The 22,992-nt window shown below is 33.1% G+C and overlaps 3 protein-coding genes across 4 annotated transcripts in view; 1 reads left to right on the top strand and 2 right to left on the bottom strand.

The window, feature by feature from the left end:
* LOC129790123 (WD repeat-containing protein 19) overlaps positions 1 to 22,992 on the top strand; it is an 829,031-nt gene that overhangs the window by 519,937 nt on the left and 286,102 nt on the right. The window lies entirely within an intron of this gene.
* Positions 1,571 to 5,599, bottom strand: LOC129790208 (ATP-binding cassette subfamily G member 4). The gene is made up of 8 exons (XM_055827595.1): positions 5,494 to 5,599; positions 5,296 to 5,419; positions 3,606 to 3,795; positions 3,021 to 3,519; positions 2,816 to 2,955; positions 2,584 to 2,752; positions 2,260 to 2,516; positions 1,571 to 2,193 (listed from the first exon to the last, which is right to left on the bottom strand). The coding sequence occupies exons 1-8, from the start codon at positions 5,573 to 5,575 to the stop codon at positions 1,849 to 1,851; spliced, it is 1,806 nt and encodes a 601-aa protein (XP_055683570.1). The 5' UTR covers positions 5,576 to 5,599; the 3' UTR covers positions 1,571 to 1,848.
* LOC129790181 (ATP-binding cassette sub-family G member 4) lies at positions 5,491 to 17,383 on the bottom strand. Of its 2 annotated transcripts, none has more exons than XM_055827557.1 (8): positions 13,175 to 13,433; positions 12,952 to 13,069; positions 10,431 to 10,620; positions 10,208 to 10,353; positions 9,757 to 10,130; positions 8,935 to 9,336; positions 7,649 to 7,905; positions 5,491 to 7,555 (listed from the first exon to the last, which is right to left on the bottom strand). In XM_055827557.1, the coding sequence occupies exons 1-8, from the start codon at positions 13,227 to 13,229 to the stop codon at positions 7,211 to 7,213; spliced, it is 1,887 nt and encodes a 628-aa protein (XP_055683532.1). In that variant the 5' UTR covers positions 13,230 to 13,433; the 3' UTR covers positions 5,491 to 7,210. The 2 variants fall into 2 exon arrangements, with proteins under 2 accessions (XP_055683532.1, XP_055683531.1); XM_055827556.1 differs by lacking the exon at positions 13,175 to 13,433 and adding an exon at positions 16,729 to 17,383 and having other exon boundaries at positions 6,753 to 7,555.

Below are 22,992 nucleotides of genomic sequence, written 5' to 3'. Positions count from 1 at the left end.
GAATGTTAACAATTTTACATCATTCAAATATTTTAACTAAATGCATATGCTTCATGCAAAATTAAAATACAAAATTCTACAAATAGGAGCATGGTTTTGGTCAAATCATCAGAGCATTGATGCAAGTGTTTTAAGGCATAAATTGTGATCACCTGCAGCCTTTTTTTTATGTTTAAACAAAAATGAATAGACTCCTCTACTTCTAATTTTATTAGAAATGATATGAAAATTAAATAAACATAAAAGAAGGACAATTTATAATCTAAGAATCATGAAAAATTTAAACACTAATTAGTTGATATTCTAAATTTTTCTTTTCCTAAACTTCTAATGTTTATTTTTTTTGCAAATCTTTCATGAGAATCAGCCAAAAACAACTCACGCAACAAATCGCTATTTAATGGTATTCAACAAAATGTTAACGACTTAAAAAACAAGATTTTAAACTCGATTATATTAGATTTTTTTCAAAATAAATATATATTCCACATTTTATCGGTAGAACATTTGACTTTATTTCAGTTTCAAATGAGGAAGTTAGAGAATGTATTTCAATCATACATAATAAATCCTTTTTGCAATACCACAAACATGAGCAACAGGTGATAGTATCAACAATCTTGATGACATTTCTAATCTTTCAAGAAAAACTTGGAAAAACTTTTCAAATTTCCTTAATACGATAAAAAACGAACAATAAGATTATCACAGTTGCTTGTGAACGAACAGAGAAGTGAAGAAAAATCATTCTATGCATTATTCATTGCAGATTAATTACTCTATTGAGGTAACAATTTACTATTACCTACTATTACTTACCTATATATCCATATTTATTTTCTCTAATAAACTTTATGAATAGATATCGTGGAAAATTTTCTGAGAAAAAGTGTGAAAAACAAATCATTTTGTATTAGATTATAAAATTTTTTAAAAGCATTTAGAATATTTTGCCAAAGATAAATGTTTATTTTTTTGCAAAACAATGTTGTGGAAAATAGTTTAATATTCTCAAGAGTGGATGTCAATAAATTTATTGTGGGATTTTCCAGCAAAAACCTCGTTCAACCTGACGCAACGTGCTAAATTGAGTCTTAATAAGAAGTTCAACAAAATGCTTTTTGGAGATAAATATAATTTAGATGCAAATTGGGAATTTATTTTTTAAATAAATTTAAAAAAAAAATGTGAATCATTGTTTATTTTTTCAATTTTTCTTTTGAACACAGCAGTGGTTAAAAGTGATGTGATTATCTTTAAATTTTTTGCTAACATAAGTGGTTCCATGAAGTACTCCGGAGAATTATGATCTGTCTGATGAAACGAGTTTTTCAGAGAAAACTGAACTCCTTAAGTTCGTCACAGCATGGACCCATAATAAACAGTCTTGAAGAAATGTAATAAAAACGAATAGTTTTTTAGTAGCACAGCAACTTGTTTTAACCACAAAGTTCGCTATTTTTTCAGATGAATCATATTTCTTGAATCACGTACATAGTTTTTTTTTGGTCCAACTCTGTGGTTAAATCTCGTTTCAACTTGTTATTTTATTAAGTAGGGGTTAATACTCTTTTTGATTTATTTTTAAACTCTTTTTATTCTCTAATAAAAAAAAATGAATACAAAAACATTGCAAAATAGTTTTTTTAAAAAAATCTTCTCTAACTAAATCTAACAAGAAATGAATAGATGACCTTCGGAAAACTTTTTACCATAAATATTCTGTCTGTATAAATGTAACAAAAAAACATTAATAAAAAGGAATTAATTATTAATAAAATATTGCATGATTTTTCCTTTTTTTACAATATGCAAAAGATGAAGTTTTTATCGTTTGATGTAAAAATCTCATCCTGATCGTCGTAAACGAATTTTCAGAGCTATGTAGACTCCAATTTGACAGAGAACAGCCCACAGTATAAGAGCTAGAACATCCCCTGCAAACCTATTCTCCGCCATGTCCATTATTTTGAGTATTTTCTCTCCACTTTTGTAGTAACAGAAGGGATCGGGACACGTGAGATTTCCTCGATCAAAGCCATAAATTGCCTGCATTGATCCTTCGAAGCAGTAACGGAATAAGGATACGTAGCTAAGTGGTTTGAACATAAAGTAGAGTTCACTGAAACGGATAAAGTATCCTGAGAAGACCAGCATAGGGATGCATGAAGCAGGAATTAAGAAAATGCCCACCTGTAAAATAAAGAGTAAATCTTTAAGAATCTCCTTTAACTTTCTCATAAATTAATGGTAACAAACTTGAACACTGAAGGCTGCTCCTGCTAGTAATCCCATAGCCTGCGCACTTATAGCAGTAAGGAGACAAATAAGCCACATCATGGCAAAACGATCCTCTTCCTTTGGCTGCCCAGACAGAAAATACCCAATGAGGATGAACACAGATGGACAGATAATTTGCAACGGAAGATCTGCTATAATCTTGGATGCAAAATATGATCCTAAAGAGTACCAATTGTTGAGATGTTCACGCAGAAAAACAGATGCTTCTGATGGATCTGAAATCACATGACAAGCATGAGTTAGTTTGTCATTGAACTCCATAACCATTTGACATCTTCTTACATGATAAAGCAGTAGGCATAGCGTTTCCGAAGAAGATAAAGAGAAGGAAGAAGAATAAACATGAGATGTTGGTCAATACTTTTGATGCATACGAGCCAATGTCAAAGAAAACGAGTCCAAGAAGAATCCCAACAAAAATGTGACTGATTACTCTCAGCTGAGCAAAGAACTGCCAGAAGAAAGGCTTGTTAGAACCTCAGCAGAAAGACTTAGAAAGGTATTCCTAACTTACAAAGTCCCGATAGGTGCAAAGCAGGGATCTTCTTGATAGAACAAGAAATTGATTCCATCCAGATATTGGGTACATGAGCTTTTGAGTCTTCTGCACAAGTTTCTGCTTTCCTCCAGATGATTTAGATTTCGTAACGTAGGCTAGGCAAAGAATAAACCATTAATCCAACAACAAGTTTAACGGAAAATTCGAAATTTCAACTTACTGACTTCATTGCTAGAATCATCAGGATCTTGCAAGGGCAGCGGATACTTATTCCTCTGACTCTCAAGAAGAGCTTCAAAGCTCCCCTCACGATCCTGACTTGCAACTTCGAGAGCAAAATCCGCACGGTTGTAGTATTGAGGACATTCATAGCCGGCTTCTTTTAGGGCTGAAATGACCCCATCAACGGGTCCACTGTAGATACAATGGCCTTCAGAAAGGACGTAGATATCATCAAAAAGCTCAAGAATACGTGAAGAGGGTTGATGGATGACACAGATCACAGTTCTTCCGGAATGCGCCAATTCCCTCAAGTGTGTCACTACCTGAACGCAGGATACACTATCTAGGCCGCTTGTGGGTTCATCGAAGAACATAACAGGTGGGTTCGTGACGAGTTCAACTCCAATTGAAAGACGTTTCTGTTCTCCACCCGAAAGCTTCTTAACTCGAGTATTGAGGCATTTATCCAAGCCTAGGAGTTGAGTGATGTCATAGATCTATATAATTTAAAAAAAAATTGAATTTTAATTTCCGACGTGGATGTTCAAACTTGATTTTCCTTTAAATTTAGGGTGTAACTCACAACTTTCTGCTTAACTTCAGTTGAAATTTTAACTGGAAGCTTCAAATCGGCGGCAATTTTTAGGGTCTCCAGGGTCGTTAGATTTCCCAGCATTGGGAAATTTTGTAGGATATACGAGGATTTGTTGCGAAAATCATTCTTGTCTCTTGGAGCTCCATTTATAAGAATACTGCCTTCAACTCCTTTAGATCTAATGTAAGTAAAATTAAAAAAAATATATATATATATTTATTTTAGTATTTAGTAGAAAAAAAACTCGTAATAAATTTTATGATAAAAAAAACATATAAAATTCCTTTGTGTATCTTTGATACGTTTCTGCAATGATGACGTTTAACTAGTTTTTTTTAATTGATAGTTATTTTTGGTAATAAAACTTGATATTTTTTATTCCTCTATTCTAAAGTCTAGAGACTATTATTATTATACTTAACTTCTTTTGGTTAGTTAAGTATTTTCTAGCGAGTTAATAAATTTTTTAAGTCATATAAAATGCATTTTGACCTCTTTAATAAAACATTTAATGTGGCTAAAGTTCCCTTGTTCACAATTAATTATCTAGGGCAAACTGGAGTACCTATGTAAGATTACATAATACAGGGTTTCTTGAAATCCTCAATATATCATCTTTCACAAGGGGCATTTATCTGAGTAAATTTATTTGGCTCTTCGGAAATAATCGGATAATTCGTAAAAAATCAAAATGTTCGGCAAATAAACAACCCTTAGGTTTTAATCTTAAATGTATTGAATAAGGGCTGAAAGCACAAGAATACTAAATTCAAGCCCAAAAAGTACTAAATTCTAGGCTAGAAAATATTAAATTCAACGTGAAAAAATGTAGTTCGGTTTTCAGCTCCAAAAATTGTTATATTGAGTAAAATCTTAGAAAGTACTGAATTTAAATTGAATAATAAAGTACTAAATAAACAAATAGAAGCTCAAAAGTACTAAATTTAAAGTTCTGGCAATTCACATCTTTTAATGCTGAATTAAACATTATCCGATGCTTACCGGAGGAAAATTAAAGACAAATTTTTTTTCACACTTTCGGTTCTAAATTGAAGCCTAAAAATATTCTAGTATTTTAGGCTTTTACTCAACCTGAAAAAAAAAGTTATTCGGTTTTTTAGATTTAAAAAATCTCCGATTAACAGCTAAGAAAGTACTAAATTGAAACCTAAAATGTATTACAATTAAACCTCAGAAGTACTTAATTTAAACTGAATGAAATATTTGGACTATTCTCCGAAAATATCAAACTATTCGCCAGATAAACACCCCTTGATCTTTCATTATAAGAAGTTCTTTAGAAAATCTCCCACGCAGGACATTTTTTTAGATCATTTTATCAATCAGAATTATTTTTGAATTTTATTTTTCCAAAATTGCTCTATAACTCAAAATAAATCAATACAATTTTAATTAAAATATTTTCTAAATTTGATGTGTTCTTCAAAGATGATTTCCACAAAATTTTATCAAAATCGGTCCACTTTCACAATAATTGAAAATGTATCAAAGTCAACGGAAAAAGTTTTGGCGCCATTTTTCAGAACGTAAATATTGGCTTTTCTGATTTAAAAAAAATCCTGAATGGATTTCTATGAATTTTTTCAAAACTAAATTACTCTCAAAAGATGTCCCCTATATGTATCAAAGCAAGTATGATAAGCTTAAAAATTCTTACTTAAAACCTGTCAGGATATTAAGTAGTGTAGTTTTTCCAGCTCCTGATGGTCCTAGAATTGCCGTCAATTTTCCAGATTCGAATTTTCCCGAAATGTCATGGAGAATTTTCGTAGATTTTTTACCTTTAATTAAAGAAAAAATAAAGAAAGAAGCATAAAACAACTTTCTTCTTGCATTGTAAAAAAAAAATACATACCCGGCGTAATATAGCTGAGCTGGTGAAAGTTGATATCAATGGACTTTTTATACGCCTTTATATCAACATCAATTGCTGCCATGTTTGTAATTTTTGATAAGACACTCTACTATCAGTTTTTGATTCCGTAAATATGGAATGTGAGGAGAACTAAAAGTCAACCTAATTATTTTAATAGTAAAACGGCAAGATTTCTCAGAACAATTATAATTTTATTTAAAGCTTTTGTTTGTGCTTGAGCTTGCAACAATGTAAGTTTTTTTTCTAGAACTATTCGAGTGCCTATTAACACTGTGAATAGAATTAAGAACGTCACGAATCACGAACTAGAAGATCGTCTCTTGAGAATTTTATTGTAACAATTCTATTTAATCGACACTGATCGTTGAAAACAATGTGAACGTGTAAGTTTAATTTGAATATTAATTTTTAGTAACTATAATGAATAAATTGCAAGTCAACCCACTTGGAATGTTAGTGTTGTAAATAATAATCTTTTTAGGCAATTTTTTCACTTTAAACTACATTTTTTCTTAGACTTCTTGTATGTGAAAAAAAATCGTACGCGATCACCCTCTTTTGCAGAGAGCACAGACTTGACTGCTTCTCAAGTTAATCAGATAGATTGTTTAAAAGTATGGTGAATGTGAACATAAAACATACACATCCACATAAACGATCACATTCTCATATTCATAATACATTCACGTGCTTATCATAACAATAAAAGAAGTTTACAAAGAGGTTGATGAATTACATTCTTGAAAACATTCGCGCCAAAAGCTGTAAATCTTTTTATCTTACAAGAATTTTATTGAAAAAAGATCGTTATACTTTTAAATTTTTTAAATTGAGACCATTAAATCATTTTTAATTCAAATATTCAAAATTTTTTATAATGAAAAAAATAAAGAATTTTTATTCGTGAGTTGAATTAGAAAGTGAGGTGGTCCAGCTATGTTTATATTGCATGATAATGTTGTTGTGTTGATTCATCTCATGTGGAACGCAGCAGACTGTTTACTTGAACCTACACAGTGACAGAAAATTCTTCAAATGTGGTCAAAAGTCGTCCGAAGAGTTACGATCGACACCGCTCGGCTCACTCGTACATCGTCGTCTTGCATTGCTTGCCCTTCTCAGTGTCAAAATATTAACGCCCACTGAATTTCTTAGGCATTGTTTATACAGGTCACTGACCTACCTTTCTTTCAATGTGTTATGTTTTTACACCTGATCTTTGTGACAAAAAAAAAACATTTTTAATTTTCTCCACAATATATTTTACAGACCATCCCTTGAGTTATATAACATATTAAAGCCAATTTAGGGATATTTTACAGTCCAAAATACATTTTCTTTTTAAAAATTCGTTGATCATTTGAAAAATAAAAATTCGTGGCAACTAAAGAGACTAACACAATAATAATATAGAGATAATAATTGCAAATAAAATCCTCCTAATGGGTGGAATGTTTATAAAAGACGAACCTTAAATATAATAAACTTGAGTCCAAAGTGCCGCAGACTTACAAAAAAAAATAAACCTTTGAACTCTAGCTAGGACATCGCATCTAGACTCCTTTTCTGACAGCTCAGTGACATTTCCCTTTAATAATTGTCAAATTAGTAGTGTCAAAGAACTGCCCATAAAAAATACCTAAATGCGACTAATTCAACCCTATTGTGCCCTAAGAAATTATCACTACTGTAACCTTTAACTCTTGTGACGTAGTCTGTAGAGCATGACGTAGTACGTGGTGATGCGGAAAAAGAGAAATATCGTCGCCATTGCCCCCAGAATGAACCAATAGTTTACATCATTCATATTAATTGTCTTCATGAATTTCTCAGGCAAAACAAATTGGCAAAAGATTTTTTCGCACTCCATTTTTGGTCTATTGAAGCCAAACAAGGCTAGAGATGCGCCCTCTAGGGCATACTTGAGAAACGATATGTGGAACAGCCAATGCATAAACGGATGAGCGTCTGCAAGATGAATGAAGAATCCCGAGAAGATGAGGAAGGGACAGATGACAAAGGGCCCAAATATTGCACCATTCTAAAAAGAAAGTAAAAAATTTGATCAATTTATCCGGTAGGAAAAGTCGGTTTAAAACGGTTAACAGTTCTTAAGCATTATAATTCAAACTACCTTAACACTAAAAAGAGATCCAATGAGAAGTCCAATACTTTGGGCAACAAAGCAAACCACGAGGCAGGTGAAGGAGAAGAGTGCATAACGCTGAATCTCCAGAGGTTGGGCTGTCATCAAGTACGTTATTATAGTGTAGAGGAAAACGCAGACTACTTGAACAGGTACGTCTGCTAGAGTCATTGCTACGTAGTAGGCTTTAAGAGAATACCAGCGATTGAAGTGTTCTCTCTTGATGATCGGTAACTCCAGAGGAACTGTGGGAAACCAAGAAGAACATAGACGTTAGATCCTAAAAGGAACTGTTCAATTAGGAATTACACCTTTTAGCTCCAACAATTAGTCCAAACAAGCTTGGTTAACGAAATGTTAAGGAGATCTATAGGCTTCATCTAAGAAAGTAAAGTCAGATCTGTAAATATGATCAATTAGATAGAGTTTAGTCAGATCCGATAGCTTCATCTACGAAACTTAAGTCAGTTAAGAAAGAAAGTTAAGTCAGATCTGTTAAGAAAGTTAAGTCAGATCTGTAAATATGATCAATTAGATAGAGTTTAGTCAGATCCGATAGCTTCATCTACGAAACTTAAGTCAGTTAAGAAAGAAAGTTAAGTCAGATCTGTAAATATGAGTAAGTCAGATCTGTTAAGAAAGTTAAGTCAGATCTGTAAATATGATCAATTAGATAGAGTTTAGTCAGATCCGATAGCTTCATCTACGAAACTTAAGTCAGTTAAGAAAGAAAGTTAAGTCAGATCTGTAAATATGAGTAAGTCAGATCTGTTAAGAAAGTTAAGTCAGATCTGTAAATATGATCAATTAGATAGAGTTTAGTCAGATCCGATAGCTTCATCTACGAAACTTAAGTCAGATCTGCCGACTTTATCTGAAAAAGTTAAGTCAGATCTGTAAATATGATCAATCAGATAGAGTTTAGTCAGATCTGTAGACTTGATCCATAAAATTTCAGTGAAATCTGCAGAGTGCAGACTTCATATATAAAAGTTTATTCAAATCAATGTCAGATCTGTAGGCTTGCTAGATATTGATCAGGCTTTTAAGAATTAATAAAAATAAATATGATCAGAAAACATATTTACGTTATTTGACAAGACTTTAATACATGACGCATGTTTTTATGATCTTCAGGCTTGATCAACAAACTTTTGATCAAATTTACAAATTATAAGCATCATCGCTATTTTAAATAGTTCGATTTCTCTCAGAACTAAATATTAATCAAAACTGAGTGAAGCATAATAAATTTAAAAATTACTAAAACTTACAAACAAGTATAATAGAGCTGAACGCCGTGTACATGAGAAACATTATTGAGAAGAATGCGTATTTGTAGTTATTGTACGTGTGGTATCCGTCGTTACCGATCCCAAAATACAGAACTCCAATAACGGGTGCAACGAACAAGTGGATGCACACCCGCATGGCTGTTAGTGATCTATCACGCCAGAGTATGAGGAAAGATCGTAGAAGAATAATGTAGAACTGCCGCAGGAACGTTGTGGGGTATCGGTCGTCGCGTTTGCAGCACTTTGTAGGGTCGATTTTCAGTCCTGCTTTCTTTGGTTTCATTTGCATTAGATCCATCACAGGTGTCGGGGGTACTTTTGATGAATGCGCTAAACTTGGTGCCCTCACAGGCGTTATCAAGCCATTCGCCATCATTTGTTCTGCAACAATAATAGTAAATAGTAAATGTTTTGTCAGAAAAAAAAACAACAAAGAATCTTTAAGAATATTACTTAAAGAATTTAATTTTAATTGAAGAAATCTTCTCAATCATCTTCAAATAATGCCCATCTTCAACTTCGTGTACAAAATTAAAGATTTTTTCAGGAAATTCCGTTTGAACACTACATTGAGATACAATGTAGCAATTTAATGAACTTGCAATCGTCTAATGATAAATACTTTGCAAACTGTTAAGTGATTCGAAATTACGTTGAGAAGTGCAATTAAGTCATTTAACAATGCATAATTCATCTGAGCTTTGAGATTCTTTAGAAGTGAAAAACTTTTCGATGTTCTGATGCTATCTGTGTCAACTAGACGTCAGAGATTCTTAAAGACTGATGAAGTAGAATACTCACCGACTTTGGTCATTGCTGCAATCTGTGTTGAATTCCTGGACTTTTGGCTTCTGTATGTGCATGTCATGCCGTTCTGAGATTTCGCCACGAGTCTTTCGTTCTGCATTCCGTAGTCATTTGTGGAAATTTCAAGGAGATAGTCGGACGGATTGTAGAATTCTGGGCACTTCAGGTCCAGTTCCATGAGGAAGGGCACAACATTCTGGACGCTCCCTGTGTAGATACACTTCCCTTCTGCTATGGCGTAGAGATGATCAAACATACGAAAAACTAGAGCCGATGGTTGGTGGATTGTGCAGATGATTGTTCGACCCTCCTGGGCAAGTTGCTTCAATATGGAAACGCACTGGGTCGATGTTGAGCTATCGAGACCACTGCAACCGCAGAATGAAACGAAAATTACGAATTCAGGACAGAGTTGATGTAAATTGAGAGTACACTCAATGCTAACCTTGTGGGTTCATCGAAAAACATTATTGGTGGATTATTGACAAGTTCTAAGGCTATGGCAAGGCGCTTCTTCTGACCTCCTGACAGTTTTACTGTTCTCGTTTTGCGAACCTCATAGAGAGCTATTGCTTCCAGTATTTGCCTAATCTGCAATATCAGTGGAACTTTAATAAATCACATATCGAAATTCAATCGACGTGCGATAGAGAGATCGATGACCCTACCCTGGTACGTTTCTTATTGGCACTCATTTCATTTCCTATCTTGAGATTTGCCGAGAAATGCATGGCTTCCCACACCGTAAGGACAGGCTGTAAATTATGATCCTGCATTATGTAGGCTGTTTGTCGTCGAAAACGCCTCAGATCCCTCTCCCTGCCATTCACAGTAACTCTCCCGTAAACATTCGCTGTGCTAGAAAGAAAATCAAAACAAAGAGTAAGTACAGCCACCACACACCAACTTTTGCCTCCATTCATGACTCATAAAATGAACTTCGATAGACACACGTTTTGAGTGCAAGAGAACTCACGGAGCATTTATTGTAAGTCATTATCTTTTGCTATATACTCCAACGTGCCGATATATTCACCTAGCCTCCAATGAATTCATGCTCGAATTATTTTTCTTACATAATGGGGAGATCGTTTTTTTTTTCAGAGTAATTTGGAAGACCTCCAAAGGTCAGAAATTTTAATGTAAAAAAAACAAATATTAAAATTCTTCAGGTGTTCCTCCCATCATCCCACCCAACTTATCTGTCTCAATTACTCCTTCCAAAGTCCTTCAATTAAATTTAACCCTAATCCCCGTGCTTAGTTACCCAAAAACTACGCTACATTTTAGCAAAAAAAAATACTATGCGGAAAGTCACCAAATGTAACATGTAATCTCGGATTTGTGTGTTATCATTAAACCACGAATATCAATTACAAGCTTTTTTCTTCTTCTCTAATTTTTTTTTTCGTAATTTTCTACGCGTCACCAAAGATAATCTCCCTTCATGTAATGATAGTTTCCTATCAGTTTACATGACTAACAGAAAAAAAGTTGGTGAAAAGGAAACCTCAGTTTGATATAAAGAACAAAGTTAAGTGTGTTGCAGAGAAGGCCAAGTACATCTGCACCCGGTGCTGGTGAACGAAAGCTTTTTACAAACTGCGGGTATTCACTCCCTGGTATTCATTGTTGTTGAGTACTTTTGTAGAATGTAATCAACTTGAGGATCAATTGGGGATTTTAGAATAGTTGTTTATTAATGACTAAGGGGGGGGTTTGAGAATTGATAATAGAATATTAAAAAATATATCTTTATTAGCAGGTCAATATTCCAATAAAGCGCACTTCAAATTAATTGATTGACAAAGGAAAGGAAAATTGTTGACAATGCCATGGAGGGGAAATTCTAAAAATGTTTTTTTTTTTTTGATAAATAATAAAAATTTAATAAAATTGTATTTCCTGCACTTGAGAACTCAGGAGGAAGGATTAGTAACGACTAGATAATTCCGATTAAAAGAAGAAAATAAAAGGTCATAGTTTTCATAAATTTCGGTATAAAATTTTTAGAAAATAAAAAGATATATAATAAATATTACGTGGATAAAAAAACATAAAAAGGCACGACTAATCTTTTTATTTAAGTACTTAAAGTCAAATAATTATCCACTAATAAACCGGACATGTTGAAAAACTAATAATAATACTACTTGAACTAGAAAAATAAAGTCTGTAGCTACTAAAAATTTTAGTATTCATTGAAGCATTTGCGCAGCGTGAATTAAACACAAAAAAAAGAAAATTAATATTAATAAACTTTTTATTATATAACTTGCAATAAAGAAAGAATAATAAAATAAAACTAATAAAACAATACTGCATTCGCATTTAAAAATGGAACTATAAAACAATTAACGAAAAAGTAAGAATGACTGTGTTTTATGATAAAATAAAAAAAAAGTTTTTTTTAAATCGAACTCTACAAAAAAATTTGTGGGTATTTTAAAAGTTGTTAATACCAATACTTATATTTTTTGATATTATTATAAATTAAAAAAAAAAAACAAACGTAGAAAATGAAAAATTAAAAAAAGTAATGTTTTTTTTCAAATAAGTTAAAGGAAATAAAATTTAAAAAAAATTGGAGTATAAGAAAATGCGAAAAAATGAACTTTGACCTAGAATTTATTCTCCAAAGTTATTAAATAACGTTCATAATGTAGACAGGGTAACGCCTAAAATATATTTTTTGAAATAATAATTTTTCCTTTCTTTATAGTTTCTTAAAAAAGAAAAACATCTTTAAAATTTCCGTCAATAAAAATAAAACTGTAGAATAAACAAACTTTAACTAACAAATCCATACGTCAAAAAAGAAAAGGAAATAAGATTAAACAATGTAATTTAAAATAGAACATATCCTCAATTTATTTATTTATGCTGGATCTTGGACTTTAAGTTGTTATGTGAATATCCTTATTATTTTAATGTACAAAATTAAATCTCTAATTAAGAACTTATCGGAAAACTTTCGGTTAAAAGAGTCAAAGGAAAATGTTTATATTTTTTTTTTATAAATAGGACAAAACGAACAAAACAGTTGGAAAAAATATGTACAGGTATGCATGTAACCTTGAATCTTATGATTCTAACACAACATTTTTTTTTTCATTTTTCATGACCGTAATTAATCACAAAACAAGCTTAATAAAAATATGCTTCATTAATTACAAAACATTAACTTACGTGTAACCTGCTAAGATGTCCATTAGACTGCTCTTACCGGCTCCGGATGGCCCCATAATGGCTGTTAATTCCCCAGCTCTAAAGTCCCCATTTATATCATCGAGTATGGCTTTGTCCTCTGTTGAAGTATACAAAACAAAGATTAAGGAGAAATATTTCATTAAATTTTTTTTGTACTTATTATGTGGGCTTTAATTGAGACATGAAGCTATATCTTATTTGCCTGAAGTGATCCACATGTCTAAATTGATCCGTATACGGTAATTATTTTTCCTCATTACATCGTACTGGCAACACACGCAAATGATTGTATGCAATTTTACTAAATTGTGCCTTTTTCTTGGAACAGAAGCTACACATTGCGTAGGATGATGCGTCTTTTTGGGTTACCAACTGACCCTAACTATCGCACATGCTTTAAGGTTTTTAGTTTGAGCGCACTTGAAAATCGTAAATGGCAAATGTTACATCCAGGCGATAAGGAGAGGCACACACATGAAAAACGCGCGTTTACTGACAAAAGCTGGGTTGTGGGGCTTTTTTTTTCTTCTTGCCCCACATACTGATAAGTCTGGCAAAAGTATTTGATGAAATTATTTCCCGATATCGCGGGCAATTGGGGCTGTGAGAATCAGAAGTGTACTTGCGCGCGGTATTACTAAGCCTTATTCTTCACCCAGTATCTTTGTTCTTAGAGATTAGTACAGACTGTATGAAGAAAGTGGTGGTTCTCTCAATTTTTCAACAGGTGTGCCCCACGATGGAGATCGCTGATAGGCAAAGTGCTGTGAGAGACGATAAGGTGGGTGATAAGAGTACTTTGCCAGTCCGAGTACGTTTCTTTATGCCTCAGAACTCGCATTTACAGACAAGATATCGCATTTCATTCAAACGTAATTCCCATCCACGGTCATCCCAGGAAAAAACCCCATGAAACTACCCAACGGATCCACTTGAGCTTTTTCTTGCTTAATTTTTCGCTTTGAATCTACTTTTTTCCCCACAGCTCTTCTAAAAGACAGATGTAAGGCATAGCAAAGCCGTGTTTGATGCATAAACTCCGTAAACTCGAAAAAAAGCAGCATAAAAGTGGCTTTCCTTGAGTTTTTCCACAAATGAGTCTATTTCTTTCTTCTTCCTGGATCTAAAAAGCACACATAAATGATTTTTTTCTTCCTCCCTGATGAGTAACTTATAAATTATATTGCTATATTCATTGAGCATTGCTATATTCATTGTCTGCAGATAGAGCGTGACAAAGAAATTTTCAGTTGTCAACTTAAATACAAACTTAACACAAACTTAACATTTTTGTATTTTATACACAAGAAAGTTGATTTCAACGCATTGTAAAGCAGATTCTTCATCTTTGCTTTCCACATAATACGCACACATCAAGGATTGGGGCATCTGTACGCGGCATGTGCACGCCTATATACTTGATGAGGGAAGTATAATATTTATGTAGCGCGAGACAGAGAAAATGTATTGGATGATATTCTACTCGTGTTCGTGGGAGAAAATAGAATGAGGTGAAAAAACTCTAAATGACCTTTAATTTTTTTTCCCATTTTTTGCATTATGCTGAAAAAGTCTTTCCTTATCGGATGGTTTTGAAAAAAAAATGATAAATATTGCAGGCGGATTGAGGAAAAATTAAGTTTCTTACTTAATATACGTTTAAATACGAATTTGCGGATGAATTTGGTTGATGCATAAATTTTGTCTGTTGACTAAATTGAAGATTAATTCAATATTTGTTTAGGAGGGAAAATTAGGAGATTGTAAAATTAAAAAGACTCATACAGAAAATTTTCCATTCAGGGTCAGATTTTTTAGGTCAGGCTTCCGTTTTTTTTAAATCAAAATTTAGGTTTTTCAGGCTAAGCCTTAGTTTTCTAAAACAAGACAAGCCTAACGTCTTTAAGATCAGGCTATAAAGGTTTTAGGATTAGGTCAAGCTGAATCGAGACTAACCGCATTATGTAATAACTAAAATTTGGCTTAAAAAGCAAAACTTGACTTTAGAAACAACACGGTTTAATAAAAAACCAAACATGGTTTAAGAAACAGACTTAACCGGATTTGGAAGTAAATTCTTAGCCTAGATTTCTGCTTATTTCTTTTTATGAAACTCTTTAAAAATTCCTTAATTCCTCTAGGTTTACGGGGTTATCACACTTAAGCTCCAAGTGCTTGAGCATCATAACCTCTATGTGAGTAAGAGAGAGACAACAACGGTATTTTTTCTCGTTCTGTCACATGTAAAATCTTAAGCATCAAGCGCTTAGATCTTAAGTGTGATAACTCAAGAAGCCTAGACTGAAAAACTAAGTTCTGGCTTAAGAATATTTCAGTCTAGACTTTATAGCTTAAGTCTAGCTTTAAAAAATTCAGGCCTAGCCTGAAAAACTGAAGTTTTTATCCCAGAAACTTAAGCCTAGCATAAAAAACTTAATGCTAATCCTAAGAACTGTGGCCTAGCCTAAAAAGCTAAGGCTTAGCCTAATAAACTGAGACCTGGTTTAAGATAACTTAAACCTAGCCTTAAAGAAACTTGAACGTGGCCCAGAAACCTAACGGGGCTATCACACTTAAGCTCCAAGTGCTTGAGCATCATAACCTCTATGTGAGTACGAGAGAGACAACAATACTGTTTTTTCTCGTTTTGTCACATGTAAAATCTTAAGCATCAAGCGCTTAGAGCTTAAGTGTGATAACTCCCTTAGACTTATAGTAGATTTTTCTTACTATATTGTTGAATATTTTCGACTTTCCTTAAAAACTAGATAAAAAATTAAATTAAAAAAATCAATTTTTAATGAAAAAAATAAATAGATTTTTTATCTGAAATTTATAAATTTTTGAAATTAGCCTCATTCTAGGATTTAAAGGATTAAACTTTAAGGTTCTTATCTAATAAATCTAAATAAAAACTAGATTTAGTTCTAGATTTAGAAGATGAGCTAACTTAATTGCTTTCTAATAATATGAATTTACGTCATTTTCGGAATCTATTATATTTATATTTATTCTAAAAAGTACGTTAATTACGTCATTCTTGGGGAAAAATTTTCCGACGTGACGCCAATAAATAAAAGATTTTAATTTCATTTTAAAAGCAACAACTTCATCATTCGATGTCATTAAAAATTTTATTAAGAACTCCAAAAATAGCTACAAAAAAAAAAAACGAAATAAAACTTATGCAATAACTGAGAGTATTGAACGACCTCCTCAGAGCTCTGCGGATGTGAATGTTGTAAGATATGACCAAATAAAGTAGGGAATCTTTGTGGCAAAGTTGTTGGTAAAAAAATGCGTCCGAAAGCATAAATCAAAATTATTTGAGCACGCGGAGTGCGATTAAGTGGTGATTTTCGTAATCCTCTAGAGGAAAAATGTCAAAATAAAATGTACATCGCATTGTGTCCCCCCCATGACCTATAATCATGAAATAAGATAAGCCCATTCGCAGTGCATTTTACAAATCTCTCAGGCTTTTTGCTGACAATACATCAGTTATTTGCATGATCTTCATTTTTTTATGTCGTCAGCGATTAATGTTTGAGCATTTTAAAAGAAAGTACTCGATGAGAGTGATAATGCGATAGCAGAGGGAATTTTTCTATTTTTGGATCCTACAGGGTGAGAAGTGATCTTATGAGGCTTCTTGAGACTTCTTTGAAAAATTTAGGGATCTCACGGCAAGAACTTTGCTTATCTTGAGTTTAAAAGAGAAACTGAAGAAAAGAAAAAGAATTTTTGATTACAAACCTCGCTTAACTAATCCCGTTTTGACAATATATTCCAAATTCCTAAATCCCAAATCCAGTGGCTTAACATTTCTGCGCGAAGTCGAATCCGTGAGGCACTCAGAATCACTCTGAGATGGTGATAGTGGTTGAAGTCGCAAAGCAACTGGTCTCCTCTCGGCTAAACTCTTTTTCCTCGCAGGTGTCAGGCACTCATCTTGGAGGTCATTCTTAGAATCATCTGATGGCACAGAATTACAATCCACTGCCTCAGTCACAGTTGTTAACTTCCCATCACAGCTTGAGCTTGACGGCAGCATTTTCTTTATCTAATCACAGCTCTTAGAATAATGAAAAACCTCTCCTGTCTCAAACATAGCACACTATATGAATCAACAATGTCTTTCACTTTGCTTTTATACGAAGAATCTTCTACAAATCATCACTATTTGACAAAATATTCTAGAAAAAAAAATCAGAACACTTTGTCAGGAATGCTCTAAAAATTTTCGCACTGGGCTAAACTCCCTAGAAATGTTTTCAAAGAAAATGTAGTACAAGGCTCTGTGGTGTGGTAAAATACAAAATTCACTTTCCACCCAAAGACAACTTGCACGGTGCGTAGTTTCAAATGTACTGACTCCGAATATACTACCAAGTCCATAGACTACGTACTGTGTTCTCGCTTAAAACCAACACACAGCGACGTACCCATTACTCACAAGACCCAACACAGCGAGTTTTTCGCGGCATGTTGTACATAAAGCGCGAGCTGTGATGGTGTCAAATGCACGATCGTGCCTAAGAAATTCTTTTTGTGCATAAAAGAAAATATTAACATCACACACACTCACACCCTGAATGCACTCTTAAAATGAATTTTTGATTAAAGTAAAAATACAAAAAAGAGAAAAATCCAACCAAAGACGAAGCCTCAGCTGTTCTCATTGTGCTGCAAATGAATTCAAAGCGCCACTGTGAGATGAACGCTGAATGAAAAACTTTGAGGTGTCTTTTATGCAAACAACATGCAAAATGCAGCGTAAGGTGACCTTGCAGTGGGAACCTGTAAGCTGTTCTTTAAGTAAAAATCATATTTAGATAAAAAAAAATTACAATGGAATGGAAGTTATGTCAATAAAATGTCCAGGGGAATTGTAGAAAAAAATATTAAATATAATATTTGTTTTATTTTCTTTGGGTTTCCGGTCGTCGCCAGGGGTAGAGATTCTCGTCCAAATGAAAGACGTACTTCCCAAAGCTTTCAACCCCTATCCGGGCCTTCTTCAGTGGCTGGAAGTGGGTGAATTTCTTTATTTAACAATTAACATTCAAACAATTTTATATAACAATGTTTTATTGAACAAACTATCATTTTCCTTTTATCAATTTTATCTGTGGAAATACTGTGGAGCAGAAGTCCCCTTTAGGTGTGATGGGTGTGATCATTGATGATTTTCTTGTACTGAAGTTGTTGGGTGCTTTCGTGTCTCATTAACGTATGGGATTTTTTATCAAAGGAAGTGTATCAAATTCTTGATCGTTCTGACTAAAATATTCCAGATTGTATACGTTCGTAAACTATTTTCGTATTTGAACATCCAAACTTCTAGGTCTGAACTTGTAAGATAATACAATATTTATGAAAACTTGAGGTCTTTTATAAAAAAAATAAAATAATTTAAAAATGTCCTGTGCTTTCTTTAAATAATCAAATATTTATAGAAGAGAGTTAATCCGGGAAATTCTCTTAAAAGAAAATTCTTTTCCAGGAAACTTTTAAGATTTTTCAAAAAAATTTCAGGGAAACCAAATGCTTTTTAAACACGGCAATAGAACAATTTAAAACAATTTATAATAGAAAAAATTGAGAAAATCAACTCTATCACAATTCTTGGAATTTTTAACATCTTGAAATATTTGTTCCCGTAGAATTTTATTTTAAAAAATTGTTAATCGCAGAGAAATGTCTCGAATACAAGGTTAAACTTAATGGGATTATTCACAGATGAAAAATTAATAATAAAAGGACAATATTAGTTAATTTAAAAGAGATTAATTTAAATATTAAAAATCTAATTAAAACTTGTTCGCCAAATTTTTATTTAACTAGAGAAAAAAAAATATTTTTTCCAGTATAAAATAATAATTTAAAATAAATGAGCAATTCTGATTTTTTAGTTATAGCCAGGTCAACGTATCCAATTTATTTATCTCACAGTGTAATTGGACCATCAAAAAGGATCTTAGTTTTGGTTGAAAACAAAGATTGCAAGATATTATGACTTAAATATTAATATTGTGACGTAGGTAAAAATATATTTAATTTTTATGTTTTTTTTTTCAAGATTTAAGATAAAAATTTAATTTTAATTAGTGGAGATATTCTTTTACTTGGATTTTTATTCACTTCAAATTTTAGTTTAAAAATTCTTCTAAGAGTTCTAAATCTTGAAAAATAATTATGCAATTTTTTTACCCATTAATAACTTGAAGAAAATATATTTTGCAAAATTTGCCCGTGAGGCCAAATTAAATATTCCTCTTTTGCGATATCTTTCCACCTCCAAGACTTCCGTTCGTTGGAAGACTATTTACTTTCGTCTTCATTTTCTTATTTATTTCCTCACTCAAAAACCAAAACAAAAGAGAGTGAAAATAATCTACGTGCAAACTTTGAAAATTATTCCATCCAAAAAATGTAAATGCAAAGTAAAATATAACGGTAAAATATAAATATATATAGCTACATGGTACAGATTAAGGAGAAAATGGGAATGTACATGGTAAGTTTCACTTACGGGCTGTGATTCTTCCTTCAGAGGTCAGTCTAAGTGTGATATTTGATATAAGTTTGGTGGTGCAAACTCTGGGGGAAGGCTAACTCGCGCATTGGCTGTGATTCGTGGCGCGAGTCATCCTTCCCCAGAGTTTGCACCATCAAACTTATATCAAATATCACACTTAGACTGACCTCTGAAGGAAGAATCACAGCCCGTAAGTGAAACTTACCATGTACATTCCCATTTTCTCCTTAATCTGTACCATGTAGCTATATATATTTATATTTTACCGTTATATTTTACTTTGCATTTACATTTATATTTATATATCTTATATATAAGGCGCCCCGCTTCGCGGGGCGCCAAATAGTTAACGTACTAATTAAACATGCAACTATATATATTTATATTTTACCGTTATATTTTACTCTGCATTTATATGCATATGCCTTATATATAAGGCGCCCCGCTTCGCGGGGCGCCTAAGAATTTGCGTATTAATTAAATAAAATATTAAAACCCTTATATCTCCTGAACGGCTCCATAGATTTTCTTAAATGACCTATCGTTGGAAGGGTCTTGACCTCAGCTATAACATACTGAAATTTTAACGAAATGCATAGTACAGTTTTTGAGATATTTAGACTTAAAAATTGTGGATATGCAAAATATTGACTTTAGCGCCTCTTGCGGTCATTTCTCGAAATTGCGATGTTCTAGACATTTGTAGGGCTTCACGAAACCTTTCATTTGCGCTTGAGTTGATTAAAATCGGACCTGTAGAACCCGAGATATGACATGCCAAATTTGGAAGGCTATATCTCGAGAACGGCGACATAGATTTTCTTCATTTTTGGCATGGAGCTAGATAATATAGTCAGCTATAACATATAAAAATTTGAAGAAAATGCATAGTGCAGTTTCCGAGATATTCATCGAAAAGTAATCGAAAATTTTGTTTTTGATTTTTGGCCCCCTAGCGGTCACTTTTGAAACTTCAAATGTTCTAGAGAGTTGTAGGGTTTGTTGAGATCTTTCATTTGAGCCCGGGTTGATCAAAATCGGTCAATCCGTTTTCGAGTTATGGTCGATTTTCGATGAAAAATTGTGGCGGCCATATTGACTAAACGGCTTGACCGATTTTCGAAAATGAGGTATCGTTGGAAAGCTCTTGATGTCCCCTACAACATATCAAAATTTCAGACCTCTAGCTATAACAGGGGCTAAGATATAGGCAAAACAAAATTTGGGGGTTATTCAAAATGGCGGACGGAGGGGTGAGGGGGTGAATTTGACCTCATAATCGGATGTCTTCCGGTCAATATTTAAACTTTGCCGTTTACCGCAAGTTTCTATCTATTACCGTTCTCTTGTAATTTAGCAAAAGGTTCCGGACGGCCGGCCGGACGGACGGACGGACGGACGGACGGCCGGAAAAATTTTTTTTTGACATACGTTTTTTGGAATGTGGGGACCCTAATTCGTGCTTATCCCAAGTTTGAGCCCGATCGGACAACATTGCATTTTAGGTGGTACACAGAAGCTGTGCTATTCTTTTCTTCGAAAGAATCACAGCTAACCTTCAAATTATCATTGTGATCTAAGAAGAAACACAATAAAACTAATTGTCGAAATTCGCAGTTCTTTTTTTATTGCTGTTTTTTGTGTACCAGAGACCTAAAAATCACGAAAATCTAGTTTTTGTCTAAGGCTCCACTTAATCTTTCAGTAGACAGAAATAAAAGATGGAGAAATAAAAGAAGAAAATATGAAGTGTTTTTGCGCCAAAAATATTACAAACTTGTAGTAATTTATATCAGCGGAAATTTCCCGAACGTTTTGTTCTCAACTCTCATGGACTGAGAACCCGTGCTAAGCGTGCTATCGAGTCTGTAATTTAATATCTTTAAACAATGAGCAAAGGCTCGATGGCAAAGAGAACAATAATGTTGACCACAATAGAGAATTAAAAACAAAATATTTTATGTTGAAAATGCATCACGGTAGAAATAATTAGAGGGAATAGGGCGATCGTAGGGATTCCCAGAAGCGTGAATTAGTTAGTTTTGTGCGGGAGAAATGTGGGCTTTATAGAGACCTTTTAATTTTATCTTTGTCGCAAAATCTAAAGAGATAATTTGCAGCTGACACGATATGTTATCAATGGACGTCGTGTATTGCTCGGATTTTGTCTCTTCACACTTGGCCTTGTATTAAATTTTCAGATTGACCTTAACTTTAAATCTATTAAGAGTTTACCTTTAATTTAAAATTAACCGCTTTATTCGATCGTTATTAATTCAAAAGAAAATGTTTAGAACAAAACGTGTATTTGATAAAGTTAATAGTCTAAATAACGGCGGAAATTTATACTACAGTGATGCCTCGAAGTATTACTTTAATCTCTGTTTATTTTAACAGTGCAGAATTTTTCGTGATGCTGGAACTAAGGAAAATTCAGGGAAATCATTTTTTAGTTAGATAGAAATCGATAAGAAAGTCAATCATAACGCGTCCAGTTATAAGAGTTGGTATACCACAACGCGGATGGGTCAGTCTATGCGTTGTAATTTAATTTTTAAGTAGTATTAGTAGGCAAAGTTGATTTTTTTTATGAAATTCATCAATTAGAAAGACAAAAATGGTTATATCTCAAGTTCTATTGCACATACAGAAATTTCTTGACTAGTTCTGGAAAGGTATTGAAATAAGCTATCGTTTGATATATGTATATCTCAATTATTTTGAAGGTCACCTCTAAAACACAAAATGGCGGATTTTTGATTCACCAAAACAGTTTATGGCATTTTATGACCTTAAGGAATGGTTGTAGAGGTTTTTACTACTACTACTGCTACTGGTAAAGGCTTTCTTCATATCGCCTTCGTTTAAAATAGAGGTTTTTAATGTTCTAGAAAATTGTAAAATTGTAGAGAATTGCAAAATCTTTAATTTGATACCAAGTTGAGCAAAATTGGACTAGTCGTTCAAGAGATATGACTTTTAGAACTTTTCAAATTCAAGAATTTTTCAAATTGCTATATCTTCTAAATGGCGACATAGATTTTCTTCATTTTTGGACTGGTGAAAGATATTGAGTCAGGCTACAACATATTAAAATTTAAAAGATTTGCCTAATGGGGATTCGGAGATATTGCCCCTTAAAGTTAGGCAATTTTTGTTTTTGTTTTTAGCGCCTCTTGCGGATGTTTTTAAAACTTGAAGTGTTCTAGACAGTTGTAGGGCTTCGCAATACCTTTCATTTGATACCAAGATGGTCAAAATTGGTCAAGCCGTTCTCGAGATATATTGAAAAAACACTTTTTGCTTTACGCCGCCATATTTGCTAAACGGCTTGACCGATTGTCAAGTATGAATTATTGATGAAAACGTCTCACAGAGCTCTACAACGTACTAAAATTTCAGACCTCTAGCTATAAGGAAAGTGGTTGACAGTATTTCAAAATGGCGGATGGCGGCCATCTTGGATTTTGAAAATGCAA

The sequence above is a fragment of the Lutzomyia longipalpis genome, chromosome 2, assembly GCF_024334085.1.
Source record: "Lutzomyia longipalpis isolate SR_M1_2022 chromosome 2, ASM2433408v1".
Taxonomy (NCBI): Eukaryota; Metazoa; Arthropoda; class Insecta; order Diptera; family Psychodidae; genus Lutzomyia; species Lutzomyia longipalpis.
Note: the sequence above shows the minus strand (reverse complement) of the source record. Positions and strands in the feature narration are given on the sequence as shown.